Source organism: Bubalus kerabau, chromosome 1, assembly GCF_029407905.1.
Source record: "Bubalus kerabau isolate K-KA32 ecotype Philippines breed swamp buffalo chromosome 1, PCC_UOA_SB_1v2, whole genome shotgun sequence".
In the NCBI taxonomy this organism is placed as follows: domain Eukaryota; kingdom Metazoa; phylum Chordata; class Mammalia; order Artiodactyla; family Bovidae; genus Bubalus; species Bubalus kerabau.
Window position 1 is genome coordinate 3,094,154 of NC_073624.1, and position 17,978 is coordinate 3,112,131.

General features: G+C 57.4%; 1 protein-coding gene across 3 annotated transcripts in view; it reads right to left on the reverse strand.

The window, feature by feature from the left end:
* The window catches only part of TBC1D22A (TBC1 domain family member 22A), a 259,570-nt gene extending 247,656 nt beyond the window's left edge, over positions 1-11,914 (reverse strand). For all 3 annotated transcript variants that reach the window (XM_055561649.1, XM_055561589.1, XM_055561514.1), the window contains exon 1: positions 11,688-11,914. In XM_055561649.1, coding sequence (XP_055417624.1) covers positions 11,688-11,749 — 62 coding nt within the window. In that variant the 5' untranslated portion in view covers positions 11,750-11,914. The remainder of the gene's footprint in view (positions 1-11,687) is intronic.
* Between the last annotated feature and the right edge of the window lie 6,064 nt (positions 11,915-17,978).

The window sequence follows — 17,978 nt, forward strand, 5'->3', positions numbered from 1 at the left end:
GAGGACCACAAACATCCTGAGCACCCAAGAAGGACTCAGAGGGAAGGAGAAATGAAGGAGAACTGACGGAGGTCCCAAGTGCCCAGCCTGTGATGTAACAGAGGCTCCTGGCTGGCCGAGAGGGCAGGGTCTAGACAGAGGACAGCACGGGGTGGGCCAGGGAAAGCTGGCACAGAGATGCCCGCCATTCGCCCTGAAAAGGACCCCAACCAGAAGTGCCTCCCACGAGAGCCCCACGGTCCCGTAAAGGTCACCTCTTCTGCGTGAGGCACAGGAGGTATCGCTAAAGCGCCCCCACTAGTGAGGGGCAGACAGACGACAGAGAATGGGAAGAGCTGAGGTTTAAAGCAAGAACCCGAAGGGGCGCTCCCGGGCGGACAGGGACCCGGGGGAGGACAGGCTGGAGACCTGGGCTAACGCCAAATGTCCGAAAGAAAGAGACAGACCCCGGGGCCAAGCCCCGACTCCCCAGGGTCTGTCCCGGCTGCCTTTACAGCTTGGGTCTGCCGCTAAGTTGCTTCAGTCGTGTCCAACTCTGAGCGACCCCATAGACGGCCGCCCACCAGGCTCCCCGTCCCTGGGATTCTCCAGGCAAGAACACTGGAGTGGGTTGCCATTTCCTTCTCCAATGCATGAAAGTGAAAAGTGAAAGTGAAGTCACTCAGTCGTGCCCGACTCTTAGCAACCCCACGGACTGCAGCCCACCAGGCTCCTCCATCCATGGGACTCCATCCATGGGATTTTCCAGGCAAAAAAACACTGGAGTGGGGTGCCATTGCCTTCTCCACAGCTTGGGTCAGGAAAGCTTTTTTAAAAAACTCAGTCAGGGACTTTCCTGGTGGCTCAGTGGTTGGGAATCCGCCTGCCAATGCAGGGGATACCGGTTCACTCCCTGGTCCAGGAAGACCCCATGTGAAAGGAGCGACAAAGCCCAAGCACCACAACCACCGATGTGAGTGCATCCCAGCGCCTGCGCTCTGCAACGAGAGGCACCCCCGCTCCACGACAGACACCCAGCGCAGCCTCCAGGTCCAGACAAAGGGCTGTATGAGGGCCTGCCCGCGGACACCCTGCTCTGGGAGCGGCCTTCACGTCCGTCTAGAGAGCGCTGTCTCAGCCAGTCACAAGCCACTAGAGGCTGCCCCTCTCGAGTCACTCAACACACCCCGCTGAGCACCTGCTCCAGCCCGGCCCGGCTGGCACTGCCAAGACGCCAGGGGCGCCGCTCCGGGCACACAGACACGGGAGGAGAAGGGAGGAGACGAGCCTCAGCGGACAGGGCTGAAGGCAGCGGGCAGGAGGGGACAGCCGACGGCGCCAGGCCTCACAGCGCGACAAGGCGACTCCCTCCTGCGCATCCCAGCAGACTTCTTTCTGGTCTGAACTTGGTCCCCCTACACCAAGGCCCTGGCCTTGAAACAGAACTGACGGGACAACACCAGAACAGCCTCTTGCTTTTGTTAATTAAAGGTTGAAGAGCAGAGGGTGAAGACAGCCATGAATGAAATGACGAACAGAGAGAGGAAATAAAAGGAATAGGAATAAATTCAAGACGCGGTGGCCTGAACATCATAAAATAAATGAAAAATTATACGGCCACGTTTACAATTAGCTGCCTCCTGTATTCCAGACTCATGGAGTAAGCAGGCAAACCGTGGTGACTCGGTTTACAGCTCATCAACCCCTCCTCCGCGAGCAGTCATCACGCAGGGTCTCCTCTGGGCTCAATAGCAGTTTCCTGAAACATGAACTAAATTAGTGACTGATTTACCATCAGGCTCATTCCAACCACAGCGATGCTCCCCAGATTTAGAAAATACGCTCAGAAGGAGCAAGTTTTCCAAGGAAATTACCTTTAGAGGGCTTCAGAGGGAGATGCACGGAGGGCCGTCACTACGACACACAGCTCCACCGCCGCTCCGCCCAGAGCCCCGTGCAGGCCCAGTGGCCCAGGACCCACACTGCAGGGGCTCCGGGCTGTCCCACCGTCAGCACCCACGCCTGCCACTCAGCGGCGACACCCGCCCAGTCCCGCAAGCTCTCAGCCGCCTCCTGTCCCCACCCGGCCACCAGCTCCCGGCAAAAGGGACTGGATTCGTCTCCTGTCACACTCCTTGGGGCTCCAGGAGCCGACAGAGATGGGACGTTACTGAGCCAGCCACCAAGCCACTTCACGGATGGCTCTAATACGTCTTAGAAATGAGGGTTCTGACAATAAACTCGTCCCTCCCTTTATGTTGGCGGTAAAGAAGTTTCTTCCCCGTGAAAAACCTGTGTGTGAAATACAATACTGGAAACAGACTGTGCTTCAGTTGAAAGAACACAGCAGCGGGATGTACTCACAGAGCACAGCCTCTATAGCGTGGCCCAGGGGCGGCGCGGGGCACGCAAGGGTGAAGGGGTCCACAGGGACAGGACCCGCCAAGCCAGGACGGCGCAGTGTGGGCTGGCATCAGGAGGACTCGACTGCAGACCTGGAAGCCGCTAAGGGTAAATCCCACTCGTTCTCATCACAAGAAAAAAGCCTGTAACTGCGTGGTGATGGACGTTAACCAGACTCGCTGGGTCGTTCTGTGATCTGCACATATACTGAATCCTTACGCTACACACCAGAAACTAATATGCTAATTACGTCTCAATAAAAAAGCAAGAAGGGGCTCCCCTGGTGGCCCAGCGGTAAAGAATCTGCCTGCCAATGCAGGAGACGTGCGTTCGATCTCTGGTCCAGGAAGACCCCACAGGCCACGGGGCAACTAAGCCCGGGCACCCCAACCACTGAGCCTGTGCTCTGAGCCCGGGACCTGCTCAACTGAAGCCCACCTGCCCAGAGCCCGTGCTCCCGAACAAGAGACGCCACCGCCACGAGGAGCACATTCACTGCAGTGAGCGCAGCCCCCGCCCGCCACGAGAGGACGTGTGAGCAGCAGAGAAGACCCACTGCAGCCAAAATTCCAAATAAGAAATCAAAACAAACACCGGGGGCATCCCTAGTGGCCAGTGGGCACGACTCGGAGCTCCCGACGCAGGGCTCGACCCCCATACGCCACGCAGCACCCAGAAAAGACGGATGAATGGGGGCATGGAGGGGAAGCCTTCTGAAATCAACAGGGGAGAGGCCAGCCCAGCAGCCGGCCGTCACCACCTCCCTCCTCCCCGCTCCTCCTGACTTTGCTCCAGGCTTGTACTGTGCCCTCTCACCTCTCTGGTCATCCGTCCAGCCCTAAGGACGATCCTGACTCCTCTGTGCTCCCCAAAGCCCCGTGCTCCACTGGCCTTCTTCCCAGCACGTGGGGAAGCACATGCGTCTCCCGTGAACACGCACACAGCTGCCTCCAGGCTGAACCACCTCCGGCTCTCGAGCACACACGCACCATCTCACGTTAAAGGGTCTGTCACAAAAATCAGCCTTGCCCCCACCTCCAGGCCTCACACCCAGTCCATGGTGTCCCGTCCCCTGCCAGGACATCACCCTCTGCAGGCACACGGGTAAAACGCATGAGGCTCATCCGCCTGTGCAACTTCCTGCCAACCAGCGGCCTCCTGGCTCCCCCTGGAACCGGCCTGCGGGGTCTAGTGCACCCACATCCACTCCTGAGACGTCCTCTCCAAGAACACCGACCCAGAAACCACCCTTGCCGCCTCCTGGAACCCCACCACGTTAAGTGGGTCTCCAGGTCCACCAGGACCTCCAAACCCGCCCCCCATGTCTATGCCCACCCCAGGCCGCTGTCCCCACCAGGGAGCGCCGCCCTGGCCTCCAGGGCAGTCAAGCACCTCCCCCACGCCTCCCGTCTGCCGGGTCGGCGTGCTGCCCTCAGGGGACACTGGGGCTCCCCATGCCGGGGACCGGCCCACCCCGGCCTGCTCACCACCCCCTCACCCGCACACCCAGGCCCTCTTCTGTCCCTGCGCTGCCCACACTGTGTCTCCACGGCTGGCAGAAGCGTTCACGGGAAGAAGGCTCGTGGCAAACCCGCCGCGAGGAGTGCGAGGGAGCAGGGGGAAGGCGGACGGCCACGGGTGCATCTGAGGAGCGCGGGACGGGCCGGTCTGAGCCCACAGCACAGGCAAACGCAAGGGCACAGAGCACCGCAGGGCCCCGCCGTCCTGGGCCGGCCCCATGAGCTGCAGGCCCCGGCGCGGAGGGGCACCCGGGGACGGGCCACGGCGATCAGGGCACTAATGCGGTCAGGAGCCCAGGAACGCAAGGGGCAGCATGGCCGGAAAGGGCCCTGCCCTGGGCCGAGAGGCCTGAGTCCCAAGCCAGCTGGCGCCCGGAGGGGCTGCCCCAGGGCCCCATGCCTGGCCACACTAGTGATCACGGGAGCCTCAGCCCTGAGTTCTTGTGACTCTGGCAAGAGGACCCACGAATGTTCTAAACTAAGCTCACCAACAGCTCCACGCACCCCCTCACCTGCAGAGCTTGGGCTGAACCCCCCCAAAGAGGAACCAGCATCAGAGAGAGGGAACAGGAGGAAGGGCACTCAGCACCGAAGTTCCCTGTAGCGCGGCCCCGGAATGGAAAAGCCCAGGCTGCCCGTCCCTCGGGGCCTCCTGATCCTCTGCCTCCCTTCTGTGGTCGGCGGGGAGGGGATGTAAGGGTGGGGCCTAGAAGCTGCCCCCTCACCCCTGGAGAACTGAGGGAGACTCCCACCCTGGAGAGAGGAAGTCAGCAAGCAAGAGACCAGGTCCCGACCCCAGCCTGGGGCCGGGCCATCACAGACCACACAGCATCCCGCTGCCCTGAGGACTACAGCCCGGCAGAGGAGGCGCTCCGGGAGCCCGCGCTGCAGGGAGGCAGCACTCCGTCCAAGGCTCCACCGCCCCCTGGGGCGCGGAACCAACACCTGCCTGGGGATGCGGTTCCCAGCCACTAACCCCGACTCCTCACAAGGGAGGGCCAGGCACTCGGTCCCAGGCACTCCTCCGGCCGAGCATCCCCTGTGCAGCCAGCCTCTCCAAGGCTGGGACCCCACTGCACCCAGAGGGCCCACGGGCCAGTCCTCACGCGGCCTGTGTTCAACGGAGGAGCGGGCAAGCCCGGGGGCAGGGAAGACGGAGCGGCCGCAGAGTGCACGGTGAGGGTGGGCGTCACTCCTGGCCGGGTCACTGAGCCCTCCTCGTCTGAGCTGCTCTCAGCTAGGCCGGGCCGCTCTGACAGGGGCAGAGAAGCGAGATGTGGGGAGATGCGGGCCGGGTGCCTTGCCTGTTCATCTCCACCCACGATCTCCGTGCGCCCTCATGATGCTCGGAGGAGAGAAATAGTTCCTCCAGCTCTTGTTTTTAAAAAGTTTAAAAAACAAAGAACAAGTCCAAAATCATCAGGGATTTATTTTTAAGTCACTTTTGTCCTCATCTAAAAATTAACCCAAAAGGGTCCAGATTTCCTACATTAGACAGAAATGTAAGTGCAGGGGGCGGGGGGCAATTTTCACTTTAACTTTTTCAAACTGTCTCCAGACAAAATAAAAGGCATTTAATAACATAAAACGTGACCACTGGGAAACCGTATATTTAGCAGAAGCCCACCCTCACGTGTGTCCACGGCCCCCATCAGAGCAAGACCACCTCCACTCAGGTGGGGGGTGGGGGTTGGGGCGGGCCAGAGAAATCCACTCCCCTGAAACACAAGGCCGCTGCCAGAGCACAGACTCCCAGGCTCCCCGTGACAGGAAAACAGGAACAGATGATCTGAACAGGCGCTCTGAAAGCACAGCAAGAAAACCACCCCGGTTTATAAAAACACAGGCCGGGGGGCTGGGGGACAGCAGCTCAGAAGCCCTGAGGAGACAGGCAGGGCCTCCCCATGGCTCCTGGACCCCAGAGGACACAGAAGACCCCTCCCAGCTCAGTCCCAGGCCCTGAGGACCGAAGACGCTTTGCAGAGGTTACCAGCAAGGGCCCAGCCCGCCCAGCCTCCCCAGCACATCTCCCTGTCCGCCCCCACGGAGCTTTCCTGCAGCTGCGGGAACAAATGACCACAAACTTGCTGCCTTACAACACACACCCGTCATCCCAAAGCTTCGGAGGTCGGCACAGGTCCCCCAAGACTAAAGTCATTCTGGAGGTGACCCTGGGAGACCCATCTTCTGCTCACCCAGCTTGTCAGTAGAACTCAGTTTCAAGCGGGTGCAGGACCAAGGTCCCCATCTTCCTGCTGGTCGAGGGCAGAGGCGGACCCCGGTTCCTAGAGGCCCCCATGAGCCCTGCCTCGGGGCCCCCTCCTGCATCCTCAAAGCCAGCAACCGCAGATCAGACGGAGCCACGTGCCCCATCTCCGACGCCTTTAATAGCTGCTGGGACTACAGCAGGTCCCCCGGATGCTCCAGGACAGCTTCTCCATCTCAAGGGCAGCTGACAAGCCACCGAAATTCCACCTACGACCCTGATTCCCCTCTGCCACAGAACCGACGCTTCACAAGCTCTGGAGAGAACGCTGACATTTTGGTGGGGGTGGGGGGGAATCATTCTGCCAACCACAGGCCCCCCACTCAGGCCAGAACCCTGGGGGGTCACCCCAACCCCCAGCACCCCGTCCATCAGGGACCCCTGCGAGGCCCGTCACAGCCTAAGCCCTGAGCCTGCTCTCGGGAGGACGATGGGGCCTCACCGCTCAGTGATGGGGACCAGGACCCAAGTCCTCCCCAGGCCCCACTCACCCCCCCTCACTTCCTCCACCGAGTCTCCCTACAGGAATGCTCTGACCCTGACCCGCACCTCCACGTGGCAGGCTGGCCCCTGCAGCCCTGGGTCCCTGCTTAGACCAGACCTCCTCTGGGGGATGTGGCATTCTGAGGATGCAGTGCCCGCTGTCCTGCACCCATCACCAGGCTGCGGCCGGGCGACCCTGCAGACTGCGCATCTGGTGTTCACCAGCCCCGAGGCCCACATCCCTCTGCTCAGCGTGGTCCCTGGCACATGGAAGACGCTCCCCTGCTTTCTGAATGAGTTACCCACGCAACACTCCCCCCTGCAACGGTGGTGGCCAGTGGGGTGACAGCGAAGCCGGCTGGCGCGTTCACTCAGGGCCCCTCGTGACTCTGAGCGCTGAAAGCCGACGGCCGCCAGAACCAGGACGCTGAACCGTCTTCTGGCCCGGCCCCACCAGAGCACCGCAGCCTTTCCACCCGCAGTGGGGACCCTGAGCGCCAGCCCCCCACTTACAGACGTCGCCCTGCACAGTCAGCAGAGTGCACGCCATGTGGCACGCGAGGGGGCCACGCCGAAGGGCAGCGTGTGTTCTCACACCTGCGTGCGATGGCCTTGTCATGGCATTTAACGTTAACTGTGGCAAGAACACCAAGGCCAGCGGCAGAAGCAGCGACCCCGCCCCTCCTAACTGGTCCCTGCTGCCGGCCTGGCCTCTCAGCCCCCAGTCCACCCACAACAGGGCACAGAGGACAGGCCACGCCTCGGGCAGAGTCCTCCAAAGGCTGCTCGCTCAGAAGGAGAAACCGAGAGCCCCCGTCCTTGCCGCGACCACGAGCCCCGCCTCCAGGCCTCGCGCCCCATGACTGTCCCCCCGAGCCCAACCCTCGGCGATGGTCACACGCACCCGCGCTTCCCCTTCAGACACACATGAGCGTCGCCCCCAAACCAGGGCCTCTGCACGTGCTCACCCCTCTGCCGGGACCACTCTCTCCCAGCCACCCCCGAGGCCTGTTCCCTCACCTGCTGCAAACCTTGCTCAGATGTCACCTGCTCTGGGAGGGCTCACCCGGCTCGTATCGTCCTGAGACCTCCCTGCCCCACAACCGTCTGTCCCTCTTCCCTTTGTCTGGACTCCAGCCATCGCCCGACAGTTAACGCACTCCTTAACGCATCACTCTCCGCCTCCCCCACTCCGCTGTGAGCGCACAGGTTCTGCTCTATTTTATTCACGGATGCATCTCTAGTACCTGGAACCTTGACTCGCACGTTAATACGGGTTAAATAAATATTTGCTGAATCAGTAAGTTATCAGGCTCTCAGAACGGGTCCAAGAGGCCCCTCTCCTCCTCATCTAAGAGATCGGGGCTCGGCCAAGCAAATATCCTCCGGGAGGTCACAGGCACTGCGGTCGAGTGCAGCTCCTAGGTCACACAGGAGGACACGGACGGCCCAGAGCAACAGGGCCAAGGCGAAGGTCAGAGAGGCGGCTGACACCCAGACCGCCCAGTCCCGAGTCAGACGTCTTCCCATCCTTCATCCAGAAGAGAGGTTTCTAAGGAACCACCAGCCAAACACACAACCTAAGGCCCAGAGCCTGCACAGAAGAGGGGCATCTCCCAGCGGGACCAGCGCACACGGCATAAGACCTTGGCCAAATCACTGGTTATCTCCAGGCTCATCTAGGAAACAGTTCGGATCAACCACCGCTTAATTGATTTTGCAGTAACAATGTAAGGATGAGTAAGGAACACTCCCTAAACGCGCAGAGCCCACTGGCTGGTGAGAAACCAAGCACTTTCCACCACCGCTGAGTGTGATGCACAAAGGTGAACTTTAGTCCAGACCGCATGAAAACAGGCCAGGCTTCACCGGGAGGCACACTGGGAGTGAGTTTTTTAAAATCCTTAAAAAGAAAGCCAGGCAAAGGAGAGGGAAGGGAGGAAAAGAACATTCTGGTCAGCTACAAAAGCACGAAACTGAGAGGCATCACACAGCAGGTACAGCAAGGAACCCACAAGCCCCTCAGCACCACTGAGGGCAAAGCTCAGAGCAGGGAGGGCGGGAGACGCGGCTGAGTCGAGCGGGCTCAGGTCATAAAGGGCCTTGCGCGTCCTGCAGAAAACACCGAGGCTTCTCTGCACGGCATTTCCGGGAAAACCACCACGCCTACCTCAGCAAGGCCCAGAGTGTGCTTGGAGGACAGAGGGCCTTTTATAAATTCTAAAACACCAGCGAGGGACTCTCCTGGCGGTCCACCTTCCAGCACAGGGGATGCAAGCTCGATCCCTGGTCGGGGAACTAAGATCCCACGTGCCTCTTGGCCAAAAAACATAAAACAGGAGCAATATTGTAACAAATTCAATAAAGACTTTTAAAACTGAAATAAACCACCAGGGAGACAAACGTGTGCAGAGTGGTAGGAAGAGGGCCTGGCAAACGCTGACTGCAAGATGAATATCAGCCACTACTGTCAAGGAACTGTTCATTGTAAAGGGCTGTGCCGTACAAAGAGCCTTTAACCGCTCTGTATTTTGTGGTGGGTGTATTCTTCCACCTTCGGGTTGCTCTGGGTTGGGGCCCACACTCAAAAAAAAAAGCTAATTACAGGACCCATTCACAGACCTGACACAGCGGCTGGAATCAGCGGGGATCTGACCGCGCGGGGCTTGTGCAGCTGAACCAGGTGCGGGGCCAGCGATCCCCAAGGGAAGGCCACCTGCTGACGGGGACCGGGCACACCTCCGCAGTTCCTCCCGCCCCTGCCAGAGGCGAGGCCGCAGGAGGCAAGGGGCCGGTGCAGGCCTTCCCTCATGGGCCGGCCTCCGCGGTGCCGGCCACGGCGGGTCACAGACCCCACTCTGAGTCTGGAACGATCTCAGGGAGCTGCTCTCTACAGTGCCTCTGCACAGCACAGACTCAAAACCCCAGAACAGGCCGGGCACTCTCTGGCGATGCAGGATTTCACAGAAGAAACCTGAGGACAGCAGCAAGCTCCCATGGCTGCCACAGCCAGGAACCCCAGACCCACTGGCTGGGCCCCAGGGACGTCCTGCCCCAGGGCTGGGCGCCAGAAGGCCAAAGTCACGGTCCCGGCGGGGCCCCGGCCTCCCCCCAAGGCTCTTGGAAAGGATCCTGCCCTACCTCTTCCAGTGTCTACTGGCTGCCAGGAATCCGCAGCTTCCCTGGTTAGTAAAGGCATCACTTCAATCTGCCTCCACCATCCGTGCCATCCTCCCTACATCTCTCTCTCGGGGTGCAAATTTCCCTCTTCCCCTAAGGACACCAGTCATTGGACTTGCACTCTCCCTAATCCAGAATGGCCTCATTTCTCATTTTAACTCAATTCCATCTGCAAATACCTTGTTTCCACATAAAGTCAGAGTCACAGGTTCCGAAGACCTGAATTTTGGGAGGGACCCTATTGAACCCAAAGTAAAGTAAAGTAAAAAACAAGTAAGTAAACTGAAGTTGCTCAGTCGTGTCTGACTCTTTGCAACCCCATGGACTGTAGCTTACCAGGCTCCTCCATCCATGGGATTTTCCAGGCAAGAGTACTGGAGTAGGTTGCCACCTCCTTCTCCAGAGGATTTTCCCAACCCAGGGATCGAACCCAGGTCTCCCACACTGTAGGCAGATGCTTTACCGTCTGAGCCACCAGGGAAGTCCCCTTGAACTCAAGATAAGGACAAATACCCAAGAGACACAGTTATGGATCCAAAGGTTTATTCACCATTAGAACTAATACAGAAGCTCCACTACTCTCTTGCCTCAGGCGGTGGTTAAGAATCAGAATCCATTTAGACTGAGGAGGTACCAAAATCTCAGGACCTAAAAACAACACACAAAACTGTCCTGCCACGTGGCTCCTTTTCCCTGGAGTCGGTGCTCTAGAGCGTCTGTTCCTGTCACCACTAGACCCTCCTCCTCTCTGATGCTTCAGAACTTTCACACCATCTTGGACCCTGACATGGGCTGTGATGAAACCTCTGACTGTTCTTCAAGGACCATCCTATACAATGAAACAGGGTCTTTGGCCAACTTTAGTGACCCCTGTCCAAAAATCGCTGTTCTGGGCATACAGTAACTCAGCTCCTGCTAACTGCCAGACCACTCTGAAAATTAAGCCTTTCTGATTAGGCACAGTGAATTCCAAAGTTTATAATTCTATCACTCAAACAACAGTGCTTACTATGCAGCCTTAAAAATAAACAGTGCTCGTGCATGATTCTACTTGGAGTTAAGACCACAATTCTTCATCTTCAGTATCTGACACTTTTAGTTTGCAAACAGGACCGTGTTTAGAAATCCTGTAGCTTGTGTCTCTGTAATCTACGTTCACCAGCAGTGGATTCCTTCCTAAGTATTTTCCGAGTGGTGTCTCCCTGTTTCCTTGGGGCCCTGGCTGGGCAGGGCCCCACATCAGTTACAGGAGGACTTGGGAGCAGTGCAGCTTCCAAGGTGCACCCAGGTCACTGCTGGCGCTTGTTTCAAAAAAAAAAATATATTTTTTTAATTTTCTTCCTGCTGTTGACTCAAGACAGGAGTTGGGTTTTGAGGCCAGGAAGTTGGGATGGTGGAAATTCACAGGGAGCCTTAAAGTACTCTTCCTAGCCCAGGGCAAAAGCAGCCAAACCCACAGGAGACTGGAAGGCCAGTCGAGTGGGTCCAGGCCACCACGCCCCCTGCAGAAGCTCACCCGCCCCGCGGGGACAGCCACCCGGCCACTTTCCGCGCTCCACCGACTCCTCGCGGCTCCAGGAGAGGGGGCTCCTACGTGCAGCCCCGGCGGCCGAAGAGTCTCCGCAGAAAACACCCTGGCGGTCTCAGGACAAACACCCTCCCCTCTGGCCTCACTCCTACGTGCAGCCACGGCCACCTCCCGGACCCCACAGTCCGCGCCCCCGGACACCCTGGGCAGTCCCCCCGGAACCCCGATCGCCTCTCCGCACCCCCGATTCCTCCCGCAGCCCCCGGGGAGCCTACGCGCCCGCTGACCTCTGACCCTTGACCCCGACCCGGGGCCCCGTCACACCCACCTGCCCGGGACCTTGCTGCTGCCGCGCTTCCAGAACTGCTTCCTGGCCCCGTCGCTGGCCATGGCCCCTCCTCATCGCTCAGGCCCACGGCCCCGACACCCCGAGGGCGGCCAGCCCTCCGCGGCGGCCCCTTCCTGTACCCCGTTTGGCGCCCCCCTCAGCGATCCCTGGGATTCCCCGAAAATGTACAGCCGAGAGGCTCTTCCGCCTCCCTCCGGAAGTTGTGCTTTCGCACGCCCGGAAGTCCCGCCCCCGTCCCCGGAGAGCGTGACGCACGACGCGAGCGTCCGACGTCACTACAAGGCGCCGCCGGGGGGCGGTGCCCTGGACACACTGGAGTTGGGCTGCTTGGTAGTCGCGATGTCTAGAAGAGGCCCAGGGTTCTTCTGCGGTGGTCCTCACCAGAGGGCGGAGCAACGCGCGGACCGAAGGCACCCGTCCGCGGGGCGTGGTCGAGGGTGTGACTGTCGCGCACCCTTGCGGGGGGACCAGGAAACACCCGGTGGCTGGCTAACTCCTGCAGTCAGGGCAGCTGGGCGAGAGCGTGGCGAGGGGCTTTGTGAGGGTCAGTGGGGGTGGGGCCGGGGCGAGTGAGGGGCTGCGGGGCTGGAGGCGCTGGGCCGGGGGCAGGATGGCCGAGGAGGGGCGGGGGTTGGGCCAGGCTTCCCGCGTAAGAGCTGCCCCTGAAGCAGGAAGATGCCCCCACCTCAGCCCTGACAACGGGCAGGTGAAATACGCTCGGGGCTTCAGAGACTTAGTTCAGTCCAGTCGCGTCCAACTCTTCGCGACCCCATGGACCGCACCACGCCAGGCCTCCCTGTCCATCACCAGCTCCCGGAGCCTGCTCAAACTCACGTCATCGAGTCGGTGATGCCATCCAACCATCTCATCCTCTGTCGTCCCCTTCTCCTCCCGCCCTCAATCTTGCCCAGCATCAGGGTCTTTTCAAATGAGTCAGTTCTTTGCATCCGGTGGCCAAAGGATTGGAGTTGCAGCATCAGCCCTTCCAATGAGTATTCAGGGCGTAGTACAAAGGAAGCAATGGAGATATTAATGTCTATGTTGGTTACACGTTGAAGTAATATTTTTGTGTGTGTGTCGGATTCAGTAAAATGTATTGCTGAAATTATTTTCACATTCCTTTTTCCTTTTTTTTGTTTTTAAACGTGGCTAACAGAGCATTTGAAATCACCCATGTGGATGGCATTGTTCTCTCTATCGGCCTGTAGACCTGGCCTGAGAGGTCAGGGACTGGTATTTCCGAGTGCAGCTGCGGCATGGCTTTGGGGAGCCCCTTGGCAGACCTCTGCCAGTTCTCGATTATGTTCTGATTCACGTTTTCCTCGCTTACTGATAAGTAACCTTGATTTAGTACTTGTGCAGAGGGCATTGTTAGGTACTATATGTGTATTATCTCAATCGTATGGCAACCAGTGCCTCAGGAAAGGCCACCCTGGCCCGCAGAGCAGAATGGCCCTCTCAGATCCCTTGTGACGCCCGAGTCTCCTATCCTGTCTTGCAGTAGCAAGGCTTCCCACTGCCCTCGTCCCCACCCTGCAAGTTTCCTGGGTGCGTGTTGATTCTGTGTCCCTTCACACGGAGCTCGTAAGTTCCTGCCAGTCTTCTTCTGGTAGAACTAAGCAGTAAGCTCTCTAAACGTTTGTTAAAGGGGTGACAACCATGCGAGCTCTCCAGGGATCCCCTCCTGTCACAGCCATAGCGTCTCCCTGAGGCAGTGGCAGTGAGTCCTTGGGGAGCCCCTGCTGACAACGTCCGCAGATCCTCAGAGCCCCTCTGCTGCAGAGCCTTGGGAACTCCCCCCGCCCCATCCTGTGTGCGCATGGCCTCTGCGAATCTCCAGAGAGCTCCTGATAAAGCCTTGCAGATGCAGAGGGACCCCTTGCTGGACAAAGCCTCCTGGGACCCTCGCCTAGCAGGGCTCAGGAAGGCCCCAGGGATCTCTTCCAGCCCCAGAGCCTCCCCAGAGATCTTTCTCAGAGCTCAGCTCCTTGTCAGGACCCCCTACCGACAGGATTTTCTCCAACTCAGTATAGCTTACTGCACAAATCAATGATCGGGGTGGCAGCAGAACTAAGATACTGGCGTTTAAAAAGGGAAATCAGCCAGCACCTGGTTGGATGTAACTAGGACATTCGGGTTTGGTCGCTCCTCGTAACTTCCCTCATGCTTTCCTGTCTGCTGTGTGTTAGGAGAGGAAGGTACAGGGAGAAACAGGTTGCCTTGAAGGCTTCAGGACCGTCTGAGCAAAGCACTACTGTTACTAGGGCCGCCAACGGAGACCGCAGGGCAAGCCAGGTTTGTGGTTGCTTTAGGAGGCGTTGGGTTTGAGGATGAGATCTGAGGCCTCAGCCAAGCAGCTGGTGAGAGAACCTGCTCATCTCCAGATGAGGAGATGGGGTTACCCAGGGGAGGATGGGCCAGGGTGAAGTCCGAGGACTGGTGGTCAGACATAGATCAGCATCAAGAGCAGCATAATTGAAAAGCGAAGTCGGAATAGAGGTGATCTCCAGAAATGGGTTCAGACAGGGGCCGTGGTAGCGATGGATGTACCAGGAGTATCTGGAAGAAGGCCGGATGGGGAAGGCGGAGGCGAGGAAGGGGACCCGTGCAGGCAGCACCCAGGACAGCCGGACGAGCGCAGAGTGAATGAGTGAGCCTTTGTTCGTCTCAGCAGCAAACATAAGACGCCTCCTCTCTCTGAGGTTTAGGGAAACAAAGTTAAAGCCAGGGACATAGAATTTCACACTTAACAGATGGTGAAGTATTTAAAAATCTGTCAATGCCAAAATCAATGAGCATGTGGGTTTATGAGCAGCACATAAATCAGAATGCGCTGATTCACTGCTGGTGGGAGCACAGGTTCATTCAATAATTCTGGACAGCCATTCGGCAACTTCTAGGAGTTGCAGGTGTACATATCCTACAAGCCAGGTGTGTACCCTAGAGCGACTCACCTGTGTTCAAAGGCAGGCCTGTTCATTACAACATTGCTGCTGGGGAAAACTGATCAATTATACACAGTTATCCAAAGAATGCTCCATGATAATAAAAATGAAAAATTATTTATATCAACATAAATGGATCTCACAAGCAATGTTGAGTGAAAAAAAGTTGAAAATGCATGTGGTATGATACCATTTAATTGCCTTTTTTTTTTCCTGCAAGTAAAACCATGCTAAAAGTGTAGTTGCCTGTGGGTGTTGGTGGGGACTTTGATCACTGAGGAATTTATAGAGGCTTCCTTGTTTTATGGGCTTCCCTTGTGGCTCAGCTGATAAAGAATCTGCCTGCAATGTGTGAGATCTGGGTTTGATCCTTGGGCAGGGAAGATCCCCTGGAGAAGGGAAAGGCTACCCACTCCAGTATTCTGGCCTAGGACCATACATGGGTCACAAACAGTCGGAGATGACTGAGCGACTTCTCACTTCACTAGGGCTTCCTAGGTGGCGCTGGTGGTCAAGATCCCACCTGCAATGCTGGAGACAGAAGAAACGTGGGTTTGATCCCTGGGTTGGGAAGGTCTCCTGGAGGAGGAAGTGGCAACCCACTCCAGTGTTCTTCCCTGGAGAATCCTATGGACAGAGGAGCCTGGCGGCTACAGTCCGTGGGGTCACAAAGAGTCAGACACGACTGAGCACACAGTGCAGCCCTGCTGATGTACAGCTGCCTCGTTTTATGCTTCGTTTCTTAAGGCAGGTGGACTGTGTTCAGTTGCTTTATTCTTTACGACTTTTTGCATGTATGAGTTTCTCACAGAGCATAAAAATGCAACGACAGACATCTCACTCTGTCGCACACTGAGGCACCTCAGACACTTTCTCGGAGAAGGCAAGTGTAAAGAACACAACAGTGAAGGAACGGCACTCACTGAGGCCTGAGGAGTCGGGGCCACTGACAGAGCTGTGGCTGCTGTCTCAGGCTGAGTAGGTTCGACGGGACGAAATGCAAGGAGCCTGGTAGATTCCAGGCCGAGGGAGCATCGTTGCTGAAGCCAGAGGAAGCTGCGTAATGCATAACGGGTGGGGTTGGGGGTAGCTAAGTGTGTGACGCAGGTTGGGTTCCCCAGCAAGCAGGCGGTGACACGTATTTGCATGCAGGTGGCTTGTTGGGGAGAAGCTGAACTGGGAGAGGCTGCAGTGGCGTCGCGGGCCAACCCCAAAGGAAGGTCCCCAGAGATGTCTGAATTGAGAGGAGCAGGTGGAGCCTTGCTGAGAGGGGGCTGTCCCCAAGCGCCTTCTGCCGAGGGCAGTTCCCAAGGAGGGCCTTAGCTCCCGGCCATCAGCAACCAACACTGCCCCCGACTGAGGAGAGGGAGAGCCCGGGTCCTCGGGGAATCTGGGCGCTGTGATGCTCTCGAGTCCACTGCAGCTCGCCCTTGGCACCGCTCAGATCTGCTAGCCTCACAGAAGTTCACCATCTAGGAAGAAGTCCCCAGGATTCCAGCTTGTCCCTTTTCTGGAAAAGCTTCCAAGAGGAAGGTTGACGCGATCCTCGAGCCACGGCAGCCACTCGTCCTGTCCCTCCAAGTCCCCTGCAGTAGACTTCACCCTCCCCCCAGAAGCACTTCTGCTGATCTAGGTCAACCACCTGTTGGCGTGACCGGCTCTAAAAAGAGTCACTCATTCAGAGCCACTGGTGGCCGAGGGCGCCGTTTCAGGCCACATCTCCTCCATTTGCCGTTAAAGGCAGAGAGACACCCCAGTGGTCCCTGTAGGTGCCAAACGCGTCCTCGCTGCCCCCGGCACATGGGAGCATCCCTCCCTCCCCCAGTGGTCTGGGGGAGACCCCTTTCCTTGCCTGCTCATCTCTGGCACAACATGCCCAAAGTGAGCGGGCAGCAGACACAGCTGGAATTGCAGTGAGACTCTGCCTGTGTCTTTTTCTGGAAGCGTTCCCACTCTGGAATCGAGGCCATTTCACGGGTCAGAGTTCCCACAAAGAGCAGGCACCACACTCCGAAGGCTGGCACCCAGGGCTTCGTTCTCCATCAGGACACAGCCCCTGGGTGGCGGGAACATGTTGTAGGACCAGGGGTCTGGTGGCCATGGGCTCACTTCCACCCTCTTCTTGGCTGTGAAGTGGGACCCCTGGGCCAGTGAAAGGCTGCTCAGGGTCTCCCATGGATGCATCAAACACTCGGAGACCCACACGTGGGAGATGCGTGCAGATCACACACAAAGACCAGACTTGAAAATGCCCTGAGCAGACAAAACCAGTTTAGTCACACACGCAAAGCTTAATTTAGCTTATTTTCCCAGACAGGCAAGGCTAATGTGACCTGGGTCACTTGTTGCTTACTCATCTGAGAATTAAAAGCAAAACTTAAACTGTTCCCCAAAATTGAGATGAGGTAACCACAGGAGACATGAATTCAATCCCTGGGTCAGAAAGATCCCCTGGAGGAGGAAACAGCAACCCAGTCCAGTATTCTTGCCTGGAAAATCCCATGAACAGAGGGGCCTGGCGGGCTACAGTCTGTGGGGTTGCAAAGAGTCACACACAACTGAGAAACTAAACAAACCACTAACCAATTCCCTTTCATTTAACAAAATTGTAACCAAGCACCGTGAAGGATAAACGGTCGCCGCCCCCGCGACGGGTAAGCCGCTTCATGGGGTAGCTATGCGCCTCTGCTGGACCTCGTGGATCAGCTGCCTCCCCCAAACCAGTCCTGAGGCCTGGAAATGCCACACCAGCCTGTTCAGTGAGTGTGACCCTAGGTAGCTGGCCAGGGCAAGGAGGAACCTCAACACTTCCCCCCCCCACCAGCCCACCTCTGGCCGGGGCCATCTGACGAAAACCGATCTGACAACCTAAATATGTTCCATTGTTTAACAGTATTTTTTAATCGGACAAAACGTATGCCATGTCTGACACGGTGTTAAAACGTGCTGACACGGTGCTACATCTTATAAATGAGGAAGTGAAAGACCCCAGGAGGAGACAGTCTGATTTTATAATTAACTATATGTTTTAAATATATACAGCAGAGGACACATTCAAAGAGGAAATACAAGTGGTAAATGAACAAACGAAAACAGAATTTTTTAGTAATTTTTTAAATAAAAAAATAAATACCACTAATCAACAGGGCACCAAAGATGGACAAGGACGATGTTGGTAACCGTGTCAGGAAGAGGTGTTGGTGGAGTGTGCATCGGTGTCCCGCTGGTGAAGTACAATTTGATAAGATGAAGGGAAAGCCCAGTGATGATGCACAGGCTGTGATGCTCCGGCTGCTCTCCTTGGGATTTATCCAAAGGGAATAGC